General features: G+C 50.8%; 8 protein-coding genes across 8 annotated transcripts; 5 read left to right on the top strand and 3 right to left on the bottom strand.

The window, feature by feature from the left end:
- Window positions 1-68: 68 nt before the first annotated feature.
- Window positions 69-1,793, top strand: Asppvi_002514 (amine oxidase; the record flags this gene model as incomplete). Its single annotated transcript, XM_043298496.1, has 5 exons — window positions 69-218; window positions 268-483; window positions 576-750; window positions 825-1,146; window positions 1,292-1,793. The coding sequence occupies 5 exons, from the start codon at window positions 69-71 to the stop codon at window positions 1,791-1,793; spliced, it is 1,365 nt and encodes a 454-aa protein (XP_043154431.1).
- A 3,519-nt stretch (window positions 1,794-5,312) lies between these two features.
- On the top strand, window positions 5,313-8,084 carry Asppvi_002513 (putative cell wall proline rich protein; the record flags this gene model as incomplete). The annotated part of the gene is made up of 1 exon (XM_043298495.1): window positions 5,313-8,084. The coding sequence occupies one exon, from the start codon at window positions 5,313-5,315 to the stop codon at window positions 8,082-8,084; it is 2,772 nt and encodes a 923-aa protein (XP_043154430.1).
- An 839-nt stretch (window positions 8,085-8,923) lies between these two features.
- Asppvi_002512 (25S rRNA (uracil2843-N3)-methyltransferase) lies at window positions 8,924-10,312 on the top strand (the record flags this gene model as incomplete). The annotated part of the gene is made up of 1 exon (XM_043298494.1): window positions 8,924-10,312. One exon carries the CDS (start codon window positions 8,924-8,926, stop codon window positions 10,310-10,312), a length of 1,389 nt encoding a protein of 462 aa, XP_043154429.1.
- Window positions 10,313-10,602: 290 nt separating this feature from the next.
- On the bottom strand, window positions 10,603-11,501 carry phb1 (prohibitin subunit PHB1; the record flags this gene model as incomplete). Its single annotated transcript, XM_043298493.1, has 2 exons — window positions 10,603-11,121; window positions 11,178-11,501. The coding sequence occupies 2 exons, from the start codon at window positions 11,499-11,501 to the stop codon at window positions 10,603-10,605; spliced, it is 843 nt and encodes a 280-aa protein (XP_043154428.1).
- Window positions 11,502-11,764: 263 nt separating this feature from the next.
- Asppvi_002510 (ubiquinol--cytochrome-c reductase subunit 8) lies at window positions 11,765-12,470 on the top strand (the record flags this gene model as incomplete). Its single annotated transcript, XM_043298492.1, has 4 exons — window positions 11,765-11,796; window positions 11,967-11,992; window positions 12,165-12,342; window positions 12,416-12,470. The coding sequence occupies 4 exons, from the start codon at window positions 11,765-11,767 to the stop codon at window positions 12,468-12,470; spliced, it is 291 nt and encodes a 96-aa protein (XP_043154427.1).
- Window positions 12,471-14,080: 1,610 nt separating this feature from the next.
- Asppvi_002509 (spermidine synthase) lies at window positions 14,081-15,570 on the top strand (the record flags this gene model as incomplete). The annotated part of the gene is made up of 5 exons (XM_043298491.1): window positions 14,081-14,111; window positions 14,351-14,531; window positions 14,603-14,750; window positions 14,804-15,044; window positions 15,290-15,570. The coding sequence occupies 5 exons, from the start codon at window positions 14,081-14,083 to the stop codon at window positions 15,568-15,570; spliced, it is 882 nt and encodes a 293-aa protein (XP_043154426.1).
- A 302-nt stretch (window positions 15,571-15,872) lies between these two features.
- tktA (transketolase tktA) lies at window positions 15,873-18,417 on the bottom strand (the record flags this gene model as incomplete). Its single annotated transcript, XM_043298490.1, has 6 exons — window positions 15,873-15,986; window positions 16,055-17,418; window positions 17,485-17,779; window positions 17,837-17,921; window positions 17,977-18,119; window positions 18,364-18,417. 6 exons carry the CDS (start codon window positions 18,415-18,417, stop codon window positions 15,873-15,875), a joined length of 2,055 nt encoding a protein of 684 aa, XP_043154425.1.
- Window positions 18,418-20,212: 1,795 nt separating this feature from the next.
- On the bottom strand, window positions 20,213-23,046 carry facB (C6 transcription factor FacB/Cat8; the record flags this gene model as incomplete). The annotated part of the gene is made up of 5 exons (XM_043298489.1): window positions 20,213-21,361; window positions 21,423-21,780; window positions 21,846-22,126; window positions 22,189-22,502; window positions 22,557-23,046. 5 exons carry the CDS (start codon window positions 23,044-23,046, stop codon window positions 20,213-20,215), a joined length of 2,592 nt encoding a protein of 863 aa, XP_043154424.1.
- Window positions 23,047-23,720: the final 674 nt, after the last annotated feature.

Here is a 23,720-nt window from a genome sequence, read left to right as displayed (position 1 = left end):
TGGACACAGGCAACATCACAAAAGAGAAAGACATCGCGGGAAGACACTCGTATGTCGACACGGATGAGATGCAGGCTGCTGAGAATGCATGTATTGCCTCGGCCGAGGTGCAGGAGGCTATTCGTTTGCTGGAACTCCCCGAGGAGGCTGTCGTGTGTATTGAGCCTTGGACGTATGGAACAGAGGGAATGAACGATATGTCGGAGCGAATTATCATGGTATAGTACTCGGTCACTTCGAAGAGTGTAGTAGTGACGTTCCGTACAGTGTTACTTCTATATGCGTCTTGGGAACCATGGTGATGCGAACCATTACGTGTATCCACTAGATATATGCGTGGAGGTGTCGGGCGATCTCACGGTTAAATGGATTCTGTCACTACCTTTGGGTGAGCACGACAGGACTGGGCTTGTCAGTGAGGTCGGTGTCAAGCCGTTTGATCGGAACAAGATCCACCATAACAGCGAATATCATCCCGATCTTGTCATCGAGAGGCGAACTACAGCCAGGTCGTCCGGCCAGATGGGCCCTCGTTTCAGGTCCATGGGAACCTGCCCACATTGTGCCTTCTCTAGCGGGAGGACTTGACGCTCCACGATATTACCTATGATGGCCGGAGCGTTTTCTACAGACTATCCCGAACTGAGATGTTTGTCCCCTATGGCGACAGCCGTGCCCCATATCCGCGCAAGGCTGCTTTCGACCTTGGATCGAACTTGGCCGGTGTGAATTCAAATAACCTCAAGCTGGGTAGGGATTCATTCAAAGTAGGACTGATCGCAAGACAATGCTAACAAGGGTGACAAGGGTGTGTGATTGCTTAGGCCATATCAAATACTTTGATGGATACCATCACACCTCTGCCGGTGACCCGAACGTTCTACCGAATGTAGTTTGCTGCCACGAAATTGATGACAGTATATTGTGGAAGCACACCAACTATCGGACGCAGAATGCCGTCGTGACAAGGTTGCGCGTCCTTGTGTTGCAGACGATCATCACAGTCGGGAAATACGAGTACATTTTCTGTACATATCTGCATCTCACTCCACTCAAGATGCGTGGGTCAACTACGAGGTCCGCGCAACAGGCAGTCTATCTACGGCACCCATCAACTTGGGCCAGACAGCGCCATAAGGAACCATCGTGGCCCCGGGGGTCATGGCCCCGTACCATCAGCACCTCTTTCCCTTGCGAATCGACCCAGCTATTGATTGGCAACAAAACTCCCTGATGGTGGAGGAATCCCATGCAATGCCCTTCAACGACCCCGGCGTTCATAACCCTTCAGGGTGGGATACACAACTGTGAACCACATCGTTCAGTCCGAAATGCAGCTGGATCTTGACGTCGCCAGAGGACGAGTATTCAAGATCATCAGCGAAAACGTCAAGAACCCAATGTCCCGGGGACCAGAAGGCTACAAGCTTGTTCCGCACTACTCGCAAATGGTATTGGCGCACCCGTCATCCTACCACTCCAAGCGCTCTGAATTTGCCGAGCACGCTGTCCGGGTGACCAGATACAGCGATGAGGAGCGGTACAGCGCAGGCGAGCACACGATGCAGTCACTGGGGAGAGAGGGTATTGCCTCCTGGATCCGATCGCGACCGGCGCCAGTCAGCGTGCGCAACGAGGATACTGTTATCTGTCACACGTTCGGGACGACGCATAACCCTCGCGTGGAGGACTGGCCCGTCATGCTGGCGGAGAAAATGACGGTCTCGAAACCGGTGAAACTTTTTCTGGAGGAACCCTGCATTGGACGTACCCGTCAGCTCGCAGGAGGATAACAAGAGTGTCCTGGTGCAGGATCAGGATCAGGACCGTCGGGCTGTCCAGGCGGACGCTTCTTGCAAACTTTAAGCACCTAACAGCTGCGACGAGGTTATAGCTGTAATCATTGAGACCAAAGCGGTAATCTCGATCTAACAAGAATGTCCACTTATCTGCAGTGCAACCATGGAACATGTCATAGGGCTGACATTGGCTCCCGGATTTCGCCGGTCGCTTTGCATAAGGAGGCCAGCCCCTATCTAATCGTATTGAAGTTTGTGAACCGGTACTCCGTAGATCCGGGAGTTGTACTCAATCGCCGAGTGGATTAAGACGCCGACTGGTTCCAAGGTCAGAGAAGAGTTCCCGCTGACATAACCACGGATCAATTGTCTAACTGGTAAATGCAATAATAGTTCTGCCTGCGATACATCGATGAGACATTGAAGTAGGCCAAGACATCCATAACGAAAAGACCCTTACATGCAACGTGGCTTATTGGGAATATCCCAATCAACTATTGTCTTGTAAACTGGGGTAATTACTAGAGATAGTTAAACCTGGGTGAGAATCGTCTTTATCCATTCATGGGATCCATCGCCTGAGGAAATCTGTTTGATCATGATGCAGTTGTGGGATGTTCGACAGCGGTATCTGCCTTTGGGGTGACTTATCCCGCGACTCGCTACCGGATGCAGGTTCTCGAGGGCACAAATACAGTAGTTGCGGGGAATAGAGTAACAAGGACTCTATCAGTAACCAGAAATAGTAACGATAAGTATCACAAAGCGAGTACGCAGGTTAAGCGCCAATGCAGTTGCTTGATGTTTGCGATGCGAATAGCGGCATCAAGGACTTGGTTCCCGCAGTCTTGCAGGGGTCTGAGACAGTGATGCGATCGAAGCTATCGATTGAGGATTCCAGTATGTTTCGAATTTGGGCTTGATGATCCGTGCCTGCTTTGTTCCCGAAATAGAATCAGATAAACAATGCATTGATGATCAAACTGCGCTATCTACAAATGAAACAAATGGACAAGGAAACACATCCTGGCGTCCGGAGAGGATTTCTGATATCTCTCAAAGATGCAGCATCACTGTAGTTGACCATAGCATAAGAAGCACTTTCCGGACAAAGCTATCAATCTGCAGTCCTTGTATTTGTTACAGGTTGTCAATGAGTCTTGCCTTATACCTTGGCAATTGCTGACATTGATCCATAGATACCTACCTAGAAAGATAAGGACTTGTACTTCATACCAGAGCTGATAGCCTGAGGTTGTATGCCAAGGGGAGAGGATGGAGATGTAGCCTGATTCATCAGGACATCCGTCAGGAATGTGTCAATTGCAAAATGCCTGACACTTGCCTCGATTATCCATAACGGCGAATTTAAGCAGTCCGCAATCCGCAAAGATGCGCCATATCTACGTACTACCTTTACGTAGCCGCTCATACTCCACTTGCCAACAAGGGGGCTGCTCAGCATCTGGCCCATGTCAACACTCTCCAAAATTGAGGGTGATATATTTGCTCCAGCTGTACCTCGCTACAGTTTGGGTGTACTGATCCTTCGGAATAGGAATGCCACATTGAGCGTCAAGCCCTCCGGCCATCCTATGAAACCGAGTCCTCCAGAAACGAACAGTTCAAGAGGCTGTGAGAACTAAGGAATCAAGCAAAGCAGGGATCACCAGATCACCGTCTTATTGATGTGCCTGGTACTCCGTAAAATACACTAGACCGTTTGTAAGGTTACTACTACTAGTTCACTTCTGGTTCGAGGTTAGCTTCATGGGACTAGCGGTGGCGCTCAGCCGCTTGCCAAGATGAGGGAGATTTCGATTCGTCTTTCTGCACTGCTGATTGGATACGCCGTCAGGAACGGGCATTTAATGCAGTCGGTGCCTGGAGGGATTTCTCCGAAAGTGTTCACTTCGGAAATGATCATGGGTAATGTTACGGTGTGCACTGCAGCTATTGACAATTTTTGATTATGAGATGCATTTAGTCTAAACCATATAGTCGAATTCTAACAATCCGAACCTATTATTGATTGATTATTATTATGATCTCTGCTGAATAACGATATTAAACCACGGGTGATTTAATAAGATTTGGCAGACTTTCAAGGGCGTCTGTGTCTTATCCCCTAAACCAGGGTTGAGCTCGTATACCCAGTGGCAACGCAGGGTCTATGACGCTTTCACCTTGGAGATGTTCCAGTCACAATCAAAAAGAGAATTTTGTATGACACTCACATGTTGACTTGTTCATTCCAGTCCTCAAGGACTTGAATTTCTCCCTAATAGATCCTGTCCCGGGGATGCATGAACCGTACTCCAACAAGGGCTCAGCAACGGTCGGTCCGAGTGACCGCAGCCAACTGGGTCCGCTTCATCATTCACTACCTTGTTTTCCTGTCTGGTTTCTTAAATTGAACGATGATGGATCATTATTCATGAATATTTAATAATACCAGGCTAATCTAGTTCGAATATCTATGAATCATGGGAAATTAGAACCTAATAATAATAATAGGTAGCTGATTCTCCTACTCCGTAGACCTGTCTGATACCTGTATTGCAGCAGTTCGTTAATTTTCCTGCCACACATTGTCTGGTGAGGTGGGTTTCTGATCGGTTGGAGCGGGTAATACCGTGTATTGAACCGGTCAGGTCAGGTACAAAATACGCTAAGGAAAGTTACTAACTGTCCTTGGACCCCCCGGCCCCCACTCTATCCTGCATAACAGCCAATCAGTGTATGTTGCCCTCCACACATTCGCCCTTCTCCTCCCTCTTGCTGTGGCTCTCTCTCGCTGCCTTTCGCTCTATCTAGGTACCCGTCATTCTCTCCGCCCGCAAATCAGCCTTTCTCTCCTTCGTTTCCGTCGGCTGTTCCATCTTCGTCTTTTCTTTTTCCTGTAGTCTGCTAGTGTTACCAAGTCTGTTACTCCCGCCATCTCATCCTCATCCTCATCCTCATCTCCTCTTGACTTCTCTCATTTTCCTTCTCTTGCTTCCTTTTGCTCTTTTCCTCTTTCCGTCCCCTGCTCTTCTTCTCGCCTCGAAATTTCTCCCTCTGGCCCTTCTTGTGGCCGTCCGCTCCTTAACCCAAACAACAATCCAGATCTGCGCTATCATCAACAACTCCGGTCGTGATTTGAACTCACTGCGCTTATCGCCTTACTCAAATTGACTCGATTGTTGGATATTGGAACTGCAGCCCTCGGAGTTGTTTTTCGACTTCTATTTCCCTTCGTTATTTCCCATTTTCTTCTGTATCTCGCAGACCGAAACTTGACGTTGATTGGGATCGTCGCCTTCGAGCTTGTGGAATCTTTCAACACATTCAATGGTGTCTTTGCGAAGGTGAAGACCTCCAGACATCGCCAGGCTTTCCAATATACCGAAGGAAAGTCACTTGGTCTGGAGGTCCCTGTGCGTCCGGATCAATCAACTGTGGATATCTTCTTTTCACGGAGTTGGGCGGATTGTTGTTTTGACCAGCAGGTAGTGCTGTCCTCTGCTAATCATGGCTTCGATCTCTCTGCCTCTGCCACCTCAGTCACCCGCAGCCTTGTCTCAGCATTTCGATTCGCCTGGCCAGTCTCCCAGCCGACACAGCCGTCGCAATTTAAGTATGGCCGCGCCTCTTCCCAACCCACCATTCGTCTTTCCGGCTCGCGATCCAGAAACCCCGAATATCCAGCCGTCCGCGGCGCCTGAGCCAAGGAGCAGAATTTCTCCCTCTCTGCCAGCCTTCTCCTTCAACCCTGGATCGACCCATGCCACGCAATCAGTATCAGCAGTTCCCCCGGCTCGAGCTGGTGGACACCGTCGACGACCTAGTGAATTCATCGGAGGAGATCAGTTAGTCACTTCGGGAGGCACAGAGACCGGCCAGAGCAACGATGAAAACTCATTGCCAGCTCCTGCTAAACTCCCTACCCCTGGTCCTGGGTTCAGTGCAGGTGGGCCCGGACGACGTCACCATGCCCATCGACGATCAGCAGCGGTCTCTGGTGTAGATCTTGCAGAAATAACTAAAGCGCTTGCGCCGAAACCGGCAGGAAGTACACCGCCGACACCAGGAGAACCAGGGCGTGAAAACGGCGCTCATGAGGAACAACACAGGCCCCTCTCCTACTCAGCGACACCTCTGGGTCGACCAACACCTCCAGCTTCTCCCCGGATTCCATTCGCTGGAAGCTCGCCCACTCGGGCTAACAATGAGTCCCCAGATCGATCGCCTGCTAGTGGACGACCAGTTTTGCCGGTAAAGTTGAACAGTCCTGGACCCATGGGTTCCCACCAATCACAGCCGGTTGCTAGGAATAGCGGAAAGCCTGGTAAAGATGGTTTTCTCGCTGCTAATGAGGCGGCGTCCTCTGCTCCTGAAAAGCTATCCCCTAGACCCAGGACTGCCGATGCGCTGTTGATGTTTGATCTTGGTGGAAATGTGGTTTCTGGCGATTTATCGCAGATGAAGCGACCGTCCTCTGCTACTGGACACTCTCGAGTCCACAAAAGTCTGTCTTCTGGACTTCTTGATGCAGCTATTGGGAAGAAAAATCGAATTGGTGACGACGGTCACTCAATGAACTCTTCTCGGCGTTCATCATCCATTGGGTCAGGCTCGGATACATCTGGCGACGACCATGATGAATCAGCTGAACCTCGTGCCTCGAAGAAAAGGCCATCCAAGGCTAAGAAGAGGCAAAAGAAGGTACGATCTTGGGCAGGCTCGATATTAATCCGTAGCAAGGGCAAGCGGCATCACTCGAAGAAGGAAACTGGAGGAACAAACTCTGAAGTTCTTCCACCGGTCATCACCAGGACCAACTCTGATCTTGGTTCGGGGCTGGATGTCGATTTTGACGATGATAACATCGTTGTCATCCGCACTCCCACAAATCCCAACGCCCCCGAATCGAGCCGGGCAGCCCTGGAGACTAATGCGCAGCCGTCATTCGAAGACTCCTGGAAGCCAAGGAGCTTCTACGAGCAGGCCGTACAGGATGATGCTCTCAGTCCAGTCATCGACTTGGATGCAGCCCTAGGACCCTTCAACACACCTGATATGCGTGCCGATAGAATTGTCGGGAGTGGATTTTCTGTTGTATCCCGACGTATGTACAGTGGTGGACGACGGGGTGAATTCGTTGGGCCTGAAATGCGCTATCATCGACGTGCAGAAAGTGCTCCAGAGATGCCTCCTTTTGATCGCAGTTTTCTCAGCAACCGCCTTGTCAATTCCTCTACTCTGGAAAATCCTGATGTTTTMTATGAGGAAGAGGAAGACGCCTTTTTGGCGGCTACTAGTGAATCACCGAAGGAAGAAGATCAGGCAGCCTCCAAATCTAATGTCGTCACACAGCCCGATAATTCGGACCAGATAACGGTGCATAGCAAGGCCACCTCCGACACGTTGACTCGAAGGTCGGCGGATGCCGGATCCAGCTCAGAACGAGCTGGCCTTGGTATCCAGAACAACGAGGGAACAGGGCCGGAAGCTTCCACCCCTGCTCCTGCGAGCCAGGAGATCTCTGGGGATCCCGGAATATCTGCGCATGTGAGGGCTGTTGACCAGCTCCACAGTGCTAAGAATCCTTTCACAAGCCACCCAAAGAGCCCGGTGGAAATCATCAAACACGAGAATTGGCCGAACAAACCACCAGTTCCCCCCAGTCCTGAGATTTCACCAAGATTTCTGCCTGCTGACACCCGGCCGGCGACGTCTCCTCTGGAACTCACTGGCACCATACCCCAATTTTCCCTGCAGAGTAGCTGTTCACTATCTCAATCTTCTTTCCCGTCTCCGGACTTCACGCTGTCTTCTTCCGATGCTCCTCGCTCTATCACAACAGCTTCGACAACAGATCACAACTTCTCCAATCCATCGTACAATCCATCTGTGGATTATCATCAGGCTTCAGTGGATGACGTGCCGTCTTTGACCAGCAGTGTGTCGACCACAACAAATACGTTGAATCGGTTCTCAGGCACCTTCTTCCATCGTTCTCGACTTTCCACTGACCGCTCGGCTTCTTTTTCTGCCGCCGGCACTCGCCGCAGCAGTCAAGCTCACAGCCAGAAGAGGTCTAGCTTGGCTAGTTTATCCAAACTCGTTGGTGGTCCTCATGGCGAGAGAAGCAAACTGAGTTACGAGGAAAAGCCCCCGAGTGATGTTCTCGAGAAGTCGAAGAAGAAGAGCCGTCGTATCAGCCGTCTCGTGCATTTTTGGAGGTCGAAAGACAAGGAGAAGTTGAACGAGGGGGCTGTTCGAGAAGATCAGCCGTCATGAACAGTTTCCGCCACTTCGACGATTTCACTTTAATTCTGTACATATTGATCCACATTATGAACGATTCAGTCCGCATGGTCTTTGCAGGTTCATTCCTTGCGGGACCATTCCAGCCTTTCTGCTACTTTCCCATTTCGGTTGAGATTACTGACGAATCTCTTTTCTCGGCATGCCTTTTAAGCGTAAGAGTATGATGCTCTGTTTCAATTTCTTGTCCCTCGTTGATGTCCGATTGTTATTATGGGCAAGCAATGCCGTTGCATTTACTTCTGTTCATTCATTTCTTAGCCTCTTTTCTTCCTTCTAATCTCTGGCGGTCACTTGCGCATTCGCCAACATCATCGCATTGATGGTGGTGGCCCCATTATATGGGCGCTTCTATTGTTTCTTGTCCCATGATGGATATGCCTCTCGCATTCATCCAGGCTTTTCAATTATCTTTGGCGTTACAAACTGCACATTTGTGAGGCTACATGTCAGTGAATCTACACTCCAATCGCTGTTGTCAAATACGAGACATTTACATGTCGAGAGCTTTTGAGGTCGATTGAAGACCATGTAGTTCTTGGGCGTAGATCTGCATTACGAATTATATCACGTCTGTTTCCTGCAGACTATCTTAGTTCGAATGTGATACTCGTTTCACAATGTTAAGAAACATGATGAATATTATTTAATAACGTTGTAGACAGTAAACCTGTCAAGCCAACATAAATCTGGATTTGAATCGGTGGATGACGGGCCGAATACCAGGCAAAAAATACATAACCAAAGCCAGCCAACAAAGTGAAACTCAGCAACCCAATCAAAGGCCGCAATCTGCAATAATATTCTAGGACATGGGACCACCAAGATCAGGCTCTTCAAAGAAATCCACATCAAAGAACCCCCAAGGCCGTGACAATCGAAAAGAAAAGAAAAGGCCGCAGCAGAGCAAACAGGAAACGGCACAATCACGACATGACCAGACCGGTCAAGATGGGAACCAGATAGATCTCTCCGCCACCATCCCGCTGACGCTCCAGCAACTGCTGCTGAACGTATTCAAAACGGCTTTGCTTACAAGTGACGGGCCGCATGACCATGACCATGACCATCTAAATGAACATAGAGCACAAACGCCGAGGGCTGAGACTGCCAGCGAACCCGAGGCTCAGACGACCGCCCCCTCGGGAAAAGAAGAATTAGATATCAAGTCTCTGGTCCAAACTATCAAGTCCCATTTGTATAATCGGGACTTTGACTCGGCGTTTGCTGATGCCGATGAGGACCTCTTGCGCGCTTATGCGCTGCGATGGAGTGCGTCCCGCGCGCTGGGGTATGCGGGGATCTTCAAATCTGTGTTGCAGGCGTTGTTGTGGGGAAGTGATAGGGCTCAGGTTCAGGCTCAGGCGAAGGAGACGAGTCATATCGTCTGCATTGGCGGCGGAGCCGGTGCAGAGATCATGGCGCTTGCGACTGCGTGGCGCGATATGATGGACGAGACCGACCTCTCGGATGGTGTTGGTGCGGTTTCGTTGGAGGACAAGAGCGGCGGTCAAGGTCAAAATCAAAACACGGCTACGGCTGCGACTTCATCGCCACGCCCAGGGCTGGCTGTTACGGCTGTGGACATCGCGGACTGGTCGAGTGTCGTGGACCGGTTGGCGCGGACGATCCGGTCTCCCGCTGTTCCGGGCACAAAGTCGCATCCTGCGCCATTACAGTCGGAGAGGACAGACAGCTTCGTCGTTAGATTTGAACGCGCAGATGTCCTCTCGCTCGCTGAGGAGGGATTAAGGAAGATACTGCATTTAGACGACGCGACGGCACCGGCCCGTACGGTCCTGGTTACGCTCATGTTCACGCTTAACGAGCTCTTCTCTACATCTATGGCCAGGACAACGGAGTTCTTGCTCCGTGCGACGGATCTGTTGACAGCGGGGACTGTCTTTCTGGTTGTTGATAGCCCGGGTAGCTATTCGACTCTGAAATTGGGGAAGTCGGCGAAGACGGACGCGGAGGCGGATGGCGCCTCGGCGGCACCGCAGGAGAGACGGTATCCGATGAAGTTTCTACTAGATCATACGCTATTGTCGGTTGCAGCGGGAAAGTGGGAGAAGATCTATGAGCAGGATTCACGCTGGTGGCGGAGAGATGCGGCCAGGCTGCGGTATTATGTTGGTGAAGGAGCGGGTTTGGAGGATATGCGGTTCCAGATACATGTCTATCGCAGGTTGGCTGATTAGGGATAGGCCAGCCAGATCACTATATGCGGGGGCTACGAGATAGGGTTATGACAATGATACCATATGTGGGACTTGTAGAGAGGAATGGATATACTATTGCTACAAGTAAAGACTATGAGTAAAGAGAAACAGAGGAACAACCATACAGCATCAATTCGCCAGGAGATCATGCAAGCCCAAATCCCCGTCCTGTTGGAATAAATGAGATCAATACAATAAAATGTCACATAGGGTGACTAGCCTTGTGTCTTGTCTTCTTCAATCACTCGGACTTCTTCATCCCCCGTACCTTAATTCCTCAGACCCAGCAGGAGACTTGTGCTCTTTCCACCATCCTTGCCTTCGTTGCCTGGCAGGTAAGTGACGTTGGGATTGTTCGCCAGCGTCTGAGCAATCTCCTTTGTGGCATCGATCCGACGAATCTCAATAAGACCACTACCGGCCTTGGCGACGGCCTTGCTGATGATTTCGGCACTCTCGGCTTCACCCTCCGCACGGATAACGTTCGCCTGACGCTCCTGCTCGGCTCTCTCGACGATGAACCGGGCACGCTCGGCGTCCTGCTGTGCGATCTGCTTCTGCTCGACGGCCCGTGTGAACTCCTTTCCGAAGGTCATGTGCGTAATGGAGACATCTTCCAGGGCGATGTTGAACTGTGCGGCACGCTTCAACAAGTCGGTGCGGATACGGTTCGAGACGGCCTCTCGTTGTGTGATGAGCTCTGCGGCGTCGAACTGGGCCACGATGGCTTTGAGGACTTCGTTTCCGATGGAGGGGAGGACACGCTCGTCGTAGTCGGTACCATAGGTCTATCCTATATGTAAGAGAGTGCCTCGGTTCAAGGCTTCGAGCAGTGTGGACTCACCTGGTAGATGACCGGGAGCTTCGGGACATCAGGGCGATGCAAGACTCGCAGGGTCAAGCTCACCATCTGCAAGTCCTTACTTCCCGTTGTAGTGGAGATGTTGCGAGGCTTGGTTCGAACATCATAGACAATCGCCTTCTGCAGCCAAGGGACCAGGAAATGTGTACCCTCGTTGACGACCTTCTCCTGGACACCGCTCAATCGGTCGAAGATGACCGCCCGTGTTCCACCGCGGACGTCGTAGATGGAAGCGTTGAAGATCATCGCACCCGTCGCCACGGGGATGGCGAGCCGGTAAAGATTGTACAGACCGTTAGCCGCCATGATGGATGAGATGGAATGTGATGGGAATGGAGTCGTCAACACTAATAGAAGGTGGTCGTGTACTGCGGTCTCTCATTTGATGATGTCGGGCTTTTCGCATGCTGACCCAATCGGGACTAGCGCCGGACGCAGGGCCAAACCTCCCAACTTCGCCGTTTTGGCCCGAGTCGACCTCGTCTGTCTTTCTGCTGCTGCTCTCGCCTTTTGCTACTCATCAACGCTTGTTTTCTCCGCACTTTTCGGTCCTTCCGGCAATCGTCACAATGGGTGGTCATCTTGATCCTAAGAGCGGAATGTAAGTTCCCTCGAATTGCGGTCTCAGTCGGCTTCCATATCCCTACGATCCGTGGGCGGTTGTATTCCTTCACCAGAGGAGGAAGGCGGCTGTCGACTCTTCTCTTCGTCCTAAATAGCCATTGACACAATATTGATTTATTGGATGCGCTGACAATATGTCTGATGTAGCTTCCTCGGCGACTGGGGTGACATGGGTAGGTTTATGGACCCCGAGCTCAACCTGTGAACATTTTACTGCGTCACGACCAGCATTCGGATTTCGAAGACGCTTCGAGACCCTGAGACTGCTCCAAGCAAACTCGATTACTGCAGAATGCGGCATGCGATATCCCAGCCTGTGCTAATACTCCGTTTCTTGCTCCTTAGGCTGCACGACGCCCCAGCGCATTACCACCTACTCTCTGTCTTCCAACCGTCAGCGCCCTCTCGCTGGTGCTTTCCACGCTGCCATCTTCAACACCTTCCGCAGATTCAGAGGCCAGGTTCTCTACGTCGTTCCTCCTTTCGTGGCCGCCTACGCCGCCATGAACTGGGCTATTGAGAGGTATGCGCCCTCTTGCCTTGCGTCTCACTGCGCTCTTTGGGCTTCAAACCAGTTGCTGATTGTCGCTCTGTAGAAACGAGTACCTTAACTCCAAGCCCGGCCGCCTCGCTGAGGGTGCTGAGGAATAAATATCTGCCTTTTCTTTACCTTGAAATGAAAAGTGGGATCTGAATCAGGCCGTTGAAGTCAGGAGGGTACTGTGTGATTGCAATGTACAGTAACTAGAAAGCAATCAATTGTTCTTGTCTGTCTAGACTGCTTCTGGTAATGGTCGCGTCTGGTTATTGACTTTAAGGAATTGGCATATTCGCCTATCGCCGCCATGGAAGTATCACAATTAGCACTAAAATATGTTTGACAGAATGCTAATATATTCTTCAATGCTCGATATACAGAACGAAATTATGTAAGGGGTTGCGATATGATAGACTTCTTGACCTCTGTAGGCAATAGTATGACTTTAGGACAACTCTTATTGGCTCAATTCAAGTTGTCCGCCGTCGCCTGATTTCTCAGGCTCCCTTCGACACTGTTATGTAGCGAGTGTGTCTTAACTGCATCTTCGAAGACTCTACGAACTCCAGTTAGGCTGCTCAGTAAGTATCATAGGCATCTGAGTGCGCAGCGTACAGTTCCACTCATGTTTGGTTCAGTGGCTGGCTTGGAGCAAGCCGGATCGGTTTTGGCTGAATGCCACTTCATCTCCCCAAGAGGCGCTCGAAGGAACCCTCGCGCTGGGGCATACTGTCATATGGACTGCAGCCGTAGGGCCGGATAGTTCGGACGAATCCCTGCATCTCTCCTCAGAGACTTTTGGTCACATACAGACGCCGCGGTTTTGGCGGCAAGTAGGGACGTGTACGGGATGCCTACATATTGGTGGAGCGGTCAGACTTTGGCGGACTGAAATCACATCCGAAAGATCGTTTGGACTATATGCCAATTCTGCATGATCCGAGAAATGGGCATGTAGATTGTGTACAGGTTTCTTGCTGCTCGTGGAACGATTCCTGATCCACTTAGATGCTGAGATACTACTTCCAGTAGCTGCAATCAATAGACATATCAAATTCATTCATAGAGCAGCTTGCGATTGAAGGTGCGTGGATCTAGGGCTAGAGAATAATCACGTACGAACTGCCCTATACTTGGACGATGAAACGGTAATCACCAGGCAGTTGAGGTCTTATTTTTGACAGGACTGGTGCCGCTTATCGCAGTATGAGGGTGCCATATATGCAGCAGAAGATGGTCGGTGTCATAACCGTCAATGCCACCAAGGAAGGGGAGAGAAACTAGCTAGCTATAGAAAGAGAAGCAGGTCAGAGGAGATGTCAAGAGGTAAAAGTCACATACAACTGTGTACCTAAGGTACTTTGCAGTATCCGCAATTATTCGAGCACTAATACGTAGTAGAAGGGCCCCACCGTGCCCAAGAAATCTCTCTCGGCCCATCAGAACAGAAATCTCAACGATACAAGAGGGCAAGGCAGAAAAATAGCACAAAAAGGTAGACTAAAAGAAGTGAGGAAAAACCTGCCCATCTTTTGTCCCATCAGGCAGTCAGGCACCCAGGCCAACCTTCCCACCCCACTGCCGCATGCGCTTCTTTTGCTTTTCTTTTGCTCCAAAGACATCGTTTCTTTCTTCTTCTCTGCGCCTGTGTCCTGCTTTTCGCTCTTCATCCTCTATTCTTCGTCTTCACCCTCCTCGTCGACGTCCCTTCCACTCCATCACCATGTCCGAGATCACTCACCCCACTATCAAGGGTATGTTACTTTTCCTTCACGTACCGTCTATCGATCTTTATCGGTGCATCACCATCAGCCCCTCCATCACTTTTTCCAACTACCCCGCTTCCAGCGTCGCCAATAATTCCAATCCTATCCACCAATGGGTTCTCTCAAACCTCAATATACCTCGATCTACTTTGATTCGACACCAATTGCTTTACTGAATCGCTTGTTTTGTGTGCTGTCTTGAATCAATTCCGCTGACGACCCCTCAGATGGCTGGTTCTCCGAGCAGTCGGATATGTGGCCCGGCCAGGCCATGAACCTCAAGGTCAACCAGATCCTGCACCACGAGAAGTCCAAGTACCAGGATGTCCTTGTCTTCGAGAGCACCGACTACGGCACCGTCCTCGTTCTGGACAATGTCATCCAGTGCACCGAGCGGGATGAGTTCTCGTATGGTTTCCCGCCCACCGCGCAATGTTTTCCGGCAGCTTCTAATCAAGTGTTCTTCTGTGTCACCGCAGGTACCAGGAGATGATCACTCACCTGGCCATGAACTCCCACCCCAACCCCAAGAAGGTTCTGGTCATCGGTGGTGGAGATGGTGGTGTCCTCCGTGAGGTTGTCAAGCACGAGTCCGTCGAGGAGGCCATCCTGTGCGACATTGATGAGGTATATCCTATCTAACAATAAATCTGAATGACGTCGATCGCTGACTTGTCAAGGCTGTCATCCGTGTCTCCAAGAAGTACCTCCCCGGCATGAGCATTGGCTTCCAGCACCCCAACGTCAAGGTCCACGTCGGCGACGGCTTCCAGTTCCTCAAGGAGCGCCGGAACGAATTCGACGTCATCATCACCGACAGCTCTGACCCCGAGGGCCCCGCCGAGAGCCTCTTCCAGAAGCCCTACTTTGAGCTCCTGCGCGATGCTCTCCGTGACGGAGGTGTCATCACCACACAAGGTTGTTCGTCGCCTTTCCTTTCTCATCTGCCCTTTGTCACTTTACCATCTCCTGTCATCTCCTCTTCTTTCTTCTCCTTTCTTTCCTCTCCAATTCAACCCCCTAAATTTATCTTCGTTATCTGTGTTTTTATCTTGTATCTGTATCTGTTTCTATCGAAAAACAAGAAAACGAAGCTGACTGTTCTACGTCCCAAACCACCCGACTCCCCATCCGGGATCGGTTTGGGTTCGTGTTTTACCTCACAGCCGAGAACCAATGGCTGCATCTGTCTCTCATCACCGACCTCAAGAAGGCCTGCAAGGAGGTCTTCCCCGTCGCTGAATACGCCTACACCACAATCCCCACCTACCCCTCCGGTCAGATCGGCTTCATGGTCTGCTGCAAGGACCCCAACCGCAACGTCCGCGAGCCCGTCCGCACCTGGTCCCGCGAGGAGGAGGAGCGTCTCTGCCGCTACTACAACCAGGACATTCACCGGGCCAGCTTCGTTCTGCCCAACTTTGCCCGCAAGGCTCTGGATGCGTGAATCAAAATTACGGTTAGCATGTAAATGTAATTACTCAATGAAAATGATGTTCTTTATGATATCGAGTTTTCGGACCTGTGGTGCATTCTCTTAAGGGCGGTCCATACTGGCGACTACTCATGAGCGCGATTAACGTATACTATGACATAATTTTGTTTTGACCCTCTAAATCTAGAAGAGTTTCACCAACAACAACCATGGGGAGATAGGACCGATAAGAACATTTAAAAGTAACAGAAATTCGTCGAGCCGTAAACATGACACTAAGAAAGAAAATCCATCATGACGCTAACGCGACACTTCTACAGAATCTGCTCAAAGGCACGGTTGATGGGCGAGCGCACGGGCTGGCCCTTGTAGAAGTCGATAGTAGCAAGAGCACGCTTGCTAATGCCCTCAGGAGTGAACTCGAATTTCTAAAGAAAAGCAAGTCAGTACTGGCGTTTCCTTTTATCTGGTGGTATAATTTGAAGTCGAGGCTTACCTTGTAGACCTCCTTGTAGGGGCCGGAGGCACCGAAGCGGTTGAGACCGAACTGCTCGTGAGAGTAGCGCTCCCAACCCATAGTGGACAGAGCCTCAACTGACAAGACGGGGATGCCATCGGGAAGGACCTTGAGTCTGTAGTCCTTGGACTGAGCATCAAAGACCTCGAAGCAAGGGACGGAGACAACGCGAGCGACGATGTTGTGCTTCTCCTTGAGGTAGGTGGCGGCCTCGATACAGATGCTAACCTCGGAACCGGTGGAGATGATGGTGATGGCGGCGTTGGGAGCCTCGACGACGGGGTAGGCACCCTTCAGAGCAGCCTCAATGGTCGAGTTCTCGAGCTGAGGCAGGTTCTGACGAGTGAGAGCGAGGACGCTAGGAGTGTGCTTCGCGGTGATGGCGGAGTAGTAGGCAGCGCTGGTCTCGTTGCCGTCGGCGGGACGCCAAACCATGCAGTTAGGGAGGGCACGGAAGTGAGCCAGAGTTTCGATGGGCTGGTGGGTAGGACCGTCCTCACCCAGACCGATGGAGTCGTGGGTAGCGATGTGGATGACGCGGACGCGGGAGAGGGCGGACAGGCGAAGAGCACCGGCGGCATAGGAGACGAAGTTGAGGAAAGTACCACCGGCGGGGATGATGGTGCCGTAGGCAGCAAGACCGTTCATAACGGCAGCCATGGCGTGCTCACGCACACCGTAGCGGATGTAGCGACCGGACCACTCACCGATGCCGTAGACCGGGGGCTGGAAGTCGACGGCGTTCTTCCAGCGGGTGTTGTTGGAGCCGGTCAAATCAGCGGAACCGGACAAGAGTTCAGGGATAACATCGTGGATCTTCTCGAGGACAGCCTCAGACAGCTTACGAGAGGCGACGGCAGCGTCGCTGGGCTTGTAGGTGGGAAGGCTCTTCTCCCAGCCCTCGGGAAGCTTGCCGGAGAGACGGCGGACAAGGTCGGCGTGCTCAGCCTTGTACTCGGTGGCGTACTTCTCGAGGAGCTGGTTCCAGGCCTGCTCCTTGGCAGCGCCCTCGGCAGCGTGCTTGTGGTAGAGGTCATAGACCTGCTGAGGAACGACGAAGCTCTGCTTGGGGTCGAAGCCGAACTTCTGCTTGACACTCTCGCAGTCATCGGCCTTGAGAGGGTTACCGTGAACACCACCGGTACCCTGAAGCTTGGAACCAAAACCAATGGTAGTGGTGAGACGGATGACGGTGGGCTTGTCGGTGACCTTCTTAGCCTCCTGGATGGCAGCTTCGATGCCCTCGAGGTCGTGGTCACCATCCTTGACCCACACGGTGTGCCAGCCGTAAGCCTCGAAACGCTTCGTAACATCTTCGGTGAAAGCGCACTTGGTGTCACCGTCTAAATAAAAAAAAAATATCACAATTAGTAATTGAGTTATATATGTTGGTTTCTGTGAGAACTCACCGATGGAAATGTGGTTGTCATCATAAATGGCAATCAAGTTGCCGAGCTTCAAGTGACCGGCCATGGAGGCAGCCTCGCTGGCAATACCCTCCATAGCACAGCCATCACCGAAGAAGCAGTATGTGTAGTTGTTGACGAGATCATAGCCGGGCTTGTTGAAGACGGCGGCGGTGTGAGCCTGAGCAATGGCCAGACCAACAGCGTTGGCGAAACCCTGACCCAGAGGACCAGTGGTGACCTCAATACCAGGGGTGTCGTGAGCCTCGGGGTGACCGGGAGTGATGCTATCAACTTGCTACACAGTATTAGCAAAAGCTCATTTCTTGTCCGATATTCGCGGAAAAAATCATACTCTGAAGTTCTTCAGGTCGTCCATGGTGACATCGTAACCGAAGAGGTGGAGGAGAGCGTATTGGAGCATGCAACCGTGGCCGTTGCTGATAAAAGAGCATTAGCAATTAAATTCTTCCATTCTAGGCTGATGAGGCTTACGAAAGAACGAAACGATCCCGGTTCAGCCAGTTGGGGTTCTTGGGGTTGAAGTTCATGAACTTGTTGAAGAGGACGTGGGCCACAGGGGCCATGCCCATAGGGGCACCGGGGTGACCGGAGTTGGCCTTGAAGGTGGCATCGACCTGAATGAGTGATTAGCAAGTTGCTTCAACAAATTGCTTTCCATGCCATGAAGATGGAGCTGAGATAGAAAATTTTGAAGGAGAAACAGCCGTCATCCGAGCTTGTCCTCGACACTGAGCGGGGTGTTCCGCGGCAAGCTGTCATTACAAGTTGGAGATAGCAGCGTCTCAGCCATCACCACCACCATCGACTAGGGTATTATAGAGATATGGCGTTATGAAAGGGGAACCAGATAGAGCATACCGCAAGAACACGGATCGTGTTGATAGCCAATTGATCCAATTCGGTGTAACCCATGATTGCTAACTTTTTTTTCCCTGGGATGTTAGATGATGTAAATGAAGAGGGGAGACGGGGAGGAAGGAGAGGAGATGGTACTTATTAAACAAACTTTCTTCTGGAAATCTTTTTGAGGAGGGTTTCAGGAGAAAGTAAGAGAGAGAGAAGGAGCAAGAAAAGGTTGCAAGAGGGGAGTAGAGTAGAGAGCTATGATGCTTACTACGAGTACGGAAACAGGCAGGTTGGAGGGGGGACGAGACAAGACAAAGGTGGGGGGAATGGAAAGGGAAATGATGTCGGCGGTGGGGCAGCAACTCACCGAATGCTCGATTGACGTTGTTGGGATGGTCAGGATTCCGTAGCCTTTGGGTTTTCCGACATCCATGATTTGCTATAAGAGTCGCCTCTGATGCATTATAACTCATGCCAATTGATACGAAACAGATAGAACGCAGCTTCGATCTCTTCTGTCGAACCCCTGTGCTGTGCTGGCTGCTGAGCTGTGTAGCAATCCCCCACTCCAGGTATCACCGTCTATACCTCAGGCATCCTCTCCCGCGGAGTTTTGCCAGTTTTTGCCATGCAGAGTAATCATTTAGCATAATAGTAAAAAATTACTATATTTTAGATAATCCTTATCAATCTAGAACCTTAGGTACCAATGAAGAAACCCTCAGATCATCAATTGCCGTCGACTACTTAGACTCACAGAGAGTCAAGCGTTAAGACCCCTCCAAAGTGATGACATTAACCGACGCCGTTCATCGGGCAATTCCTCCACTGCCAGTATGAACACTTCTCCATGACCAGGAAATATTTGCCAATACTTCCCCCTACATGCAATGCGATATCCTCAGAACTTCCACAACGGAATGGCAATACCGACATAGCCACGCTACACAGTCCTCCGGGAGCGAGTCTATGTCTTGACAATATTCCGTAGTGATTAGTAACCAGCACCATCGAGAGCTCCAGAACTATGCTGGGTCCGGAGGACGCTACTCCGATTTATTGTTCTACGCAGTACTCCGTACTCCATAATTTTCCCATGAACTCAAGACCAGAGATGCCACGGGTAAATAGGTAGAAGATACTGCTGGTCTGCTGATTAGGAAAAAAAAGGGGGGAAAAAAAGACAATATTGATTTTTCGTAAGCATTTTGCCGGCCGTTATTATTATCAATTAATTATTCAACAAGATGTCAACCACATTTCAGTTTCAAATGTGACTGTCATACCTCTGCCAGTTATCAAGAATTAGCCACCACATGTATCTATCTACTCCATACACCTGCACCATGAGATGGCAATGCAGCCCCCAGAAAATAAACAAAAACAGACACGATTGATCTACAAGTCCAACCTATCACAGTCCCCAGAACCTCCAGGCGCCTAAGGTACCTGGGTAGGTGACTCGCCTGGAAGTACTCCGTAGTAGATGGGCTTCCCCGATTCAACCAATCCGGTGCCTCCGGCGCTGCCATGCTTGCGAGCGTCCCCCAAGTATGCATGGCCTGTGAGAGGGTGATGCATGTGATATGAAAAGGAGCAGGATCCATATACAGATTCATTGCTTTGAGGAACAACTAATATAAATGACATATATATGGTGAAATATGTATGACCTTTACGCCAAGGACATTTCAAAAGTGCCTTAAGATGACGAAAAAGTGTCTGCCCAAGAGACTCCCAAACGACAACTCCAAGAGACAATAGGTATCATGGTGAAAAGAAAGATATATAAAAAAAAAATTCGCCTCCCTGATCGCGCCCAATTTATATAAAATCCTTCATGTTAAAAGCATAACAAGTCTCAGACGGCCAGCCGTCGGTCCCAACCGTTAGTCATTCCAAATTCATCAATTTCGTCGTCCACTGCCGGGACCATGATTCCCCGGAATGGGTCCAAATCGTCCAGAGGCAGCTGCAAATCATGGTATGGCAACCTATCTTCGACACTCAAGCTTTCGTCGGAGAAACTGAGGACGCTCTGCGGCGCTGGGTTGACCTCATGGCTTGGCAGCAAGTCGCTGTTGCTGCTGGCCGACCAGGCTTCGGGTGACAGACCCGGAACATCCTTGGTCGACGCAGACGGCGGCATGGGACTTTGATCCGCTGGAGGAGCGTAGCCCGCAGTCAAAGAAGCAAATGGACCACTGTCCTCACCACATTCTGTGCCCCCGTAGATGCCKGTAAATATGTTCGAGTAACCGTGATCCATGTCACTCAGAACAAATTCCCAGTCAGCCATACTCATCGCACCCGCGGCGGCACTCGAGGGAGCCGAGCTCGACATGGTCTGTGTGTGCTCATGTGCCATAGACGGCGACGTGTAGTAAGCCCTGTTCATGGACTGTTGTGGAGCGGGATAATTTTCACATGGCAAGCTAACCCGACTGGGAGATCGAAGATGACGATGAGGGGCACCAGTACTGGTACCCGAAATGGTCGATCTGCGTGACAGCGATTCGGTCGGCTGATTTGGCGCCTCATCGCTAGCCGACCGTGATTTCAAAGACTGCAGCTGCTTCTTGGGTGACTTAAGCGGCTTCTGTGCGGGTGGGGACATGGACTGGTTGTTGACGGAGGTCACCCGCTTGTCACTGTCGAAGGAAACTAACAGACTGGCTACCGAGCTGAACTCTGCTGCCGCTCGAGCCGACTCGCGCTCGAGCTGATCAATAACGGCGGCAAGCAACTTCTGGCACTCCTTGAGCAGCTTGCTTTCGCGTTTGAGCCCCGTGTTTTGCCACAAAAGACCTAAACCAGAAGTGAACACCAGCTCTTTCCGGTTGATACTGATCGAGAGACAAAGACGCCTTTCGTCAAGCAGCTGGAGAATCTGAATAATATGCTTGCAGGAGTCAAAAGTAGCCAGAATTGATGGAGAGCGAATATGTTCTTCGCCAAAGCAGACAGCGGGGCGATGAATGAGAGAACGGATATAGTAGTAAACCAGAGACTGGGTAAAACGGATGTTAGCTCACTGAACAATCGTGCGAGCGACAGCCCTGAAGACTTACCAGAAGGGGCGATCGGCTGCTCGTGATGTTTGTACTTGGTTTGTCCTGTGAGAATTCGAGGCGTAGGTGAGCAGGCAGGGCCTTTACCCATGCGTCCAATTGCTGGGCAACCGAACGCATCTTCGACACCAATATCTCATGACCACCGTCCGACGGGAAAATATACTCCAGAGCTTTGTTCAGAACTCGAGATGCCCTGAATAGTGCAAGGGCGCTCGAAATACGGGTCGACTCGCCCGGCAGAGTCGGCAAGAAGTCGGTCTCGGTGACATTCTCATCGTCAATGTCCTCGGGGTATTCAGTACGGATATCCTCTTCGCGTAGGAGGACTGGCAAGCCAGTCAAAGCAGCGGTAAGACTGCGGCCATGTGAGCAAAAATTCCCTCAAGTTTTCCAACTATCGAGAAGAGACTGTGAACTAACCGATCAAGGACATATAGACACCAGAACACCTTCTTACGAGTCTCGGCAACCAGCGGGTTGGAAGAAAATCGCTTCTGGCTCTGGTGGAGCCTTAGTTGATGGCAAAGGCCAACGGCCAGGCCACGATAGCGGAGGAGACCTGTGTAGTCCCCCTTTGTCATACAATACATCTGAGCAAGGACGTAGCACTGCAGTGTCGAGATAGAAATGCTGTTTGACAGAGTCTCGAGGGTTGATGACCAGTTGTCTTCGAAAAAGGTGGGATCCTGGTTCGTTCGTGACTAAACCTCCTGTTAGTTCCCAAAGTCTGTCTCCAAATGCAAGCCCAAACACAGGTTCTTACAGTAGAAGCAAGAGCAGCAATCCCGAAAATCAAGTTCAGTTGCACCATGTCATGTGTAGTGCCCTGCAGAGACTCTGTGTTCGATAGATACTTTTCATAAGCTTTGAGGATGGTCGGCCGATGGACGACGGGGTACAGAGGCGCCCATTCCTGGAAGAAGATATTGATGAGTTGGTCAGAGACAAGCCGTGGGGCGGTTTTTATGGCTTGATCAACGCGGGCATGAGAGATGGCCGGAGGCGAGGCTGTCAGAGTCTGAGTTGAAATGCCAGAAAGAGGCCGTCCCTGCTCTTTGAGTTCTCTTGCGAAAACATCTAGAAAAAAATTAGCAGGGCGTTCCGGTACCACACCGAATGCAATTATCGTACCTAAAAATCCTCGAGCACTCGAAAGACCGACACACAGACTATCAAGTGGCCCAGGCGAAGATGGCACTTCAGGAATCTGAATCGCTTCTTCGGCAGCCTCGGACACCTTGGGGCGAGCAGATTCCGCAGAGGACGGTGATTGAGACGTAGTCTGAACTCTTTGTTGCGAAGCTGGCGAAAAAGAGTGTATACGTGACAGCACATCGATCTTCTCGTCCTTCTCGTCCAACAGATTCTTCAAATCCCTCACTTCCGCCTCCAAGGTCCGCACTCGTTCCTCCAATGATTCCGTGTATCCTCGAGGAAACGCTCGACGGCTAAGCTTGTCGCTTGTCTTGCACTCGAAACCGACATTTGCGCACTGGGTACAACATGGTCGAATTCCGTCGCAGCGAATCTTCTTGCTTCTGCACCGATCGCAGGCCTGAGCTATACGACTTTGCGAGCCGTTGCCGACCTTGATCACTTTCATAGGGAGAATTCCAGGCATTTTGGCTGGATGCTCTTAACGCATCTGCCGCCAATAATCGATGCTTGCGCTCGAAATGGTGGCTAACGCCAAACAAGTGCAGGGCCCGGATGATATCTGTATATAGTTTTCCCTAAGGTTAGGCGATGATCCAGATATTGAAGGCGTGATAGTTGTCTCGCATACGAGATGTTAGAAAGACTGTAGATTAGAATCTCTGCATAGACTGAGGAGTAACGATATATTGTCAAAAAGAGAGAGGAGTAGTGGCGGTAGTAAGACGAAGACAAAGGCGAGGGAGAGGAGACGCAAGACAAACGGGGGATCGAGCCTGTTTGGGGATAAAGTGGGAAAGTTAACAACTTTTGACTACCGAATGGCCCGAGTAATCAGAGGTACTCCGTATTGTGAGGAAGAGTTACAGTAGTCCGTGACCAGTKGCATCACGCATTTCCTGGAACAGTCAGGGGACCTGAGGGGAGTGCAGCCATGTGGGGTTGCTCTTAAGCCGGATAGCCAATAGTAATGGATGTTTTACTGCATTTCACTTGCTCAGCGGACACCGAAGATGCAACCGCGGTTAGTCGATACCGTATTACGCTTACGGCTACTCGATGTGGTTCTATCCAGAACGATCGTTGAGGACTGGAGATTAATTGCTGACTTTGAAGCGTATCTTGGTTATCGGCAGTTAT

The sequence above is a fragment of the Aspergillus pseudoviridinutans genome (assembly GCF_018340605.1).
Source record: "Aspergillus pseudoviridinutans IFM 55266 DNA, scaffold_2, whole genome shotgun sequence".
Classification (NCBI taxonomy): domain Eukaryota; kingdom Fungi; phylum Ascomycota; class Eurotiomycetes; order Eurotiales; family Aspergillaceae; genus Aspergillus; species Aspergillus pseudoviridinutans.
The sequence above is the reverse complement of the archived record's forward strand: the minus strand, read 5'-3'. Positions and strand labels throughout refer to the sequence as shown.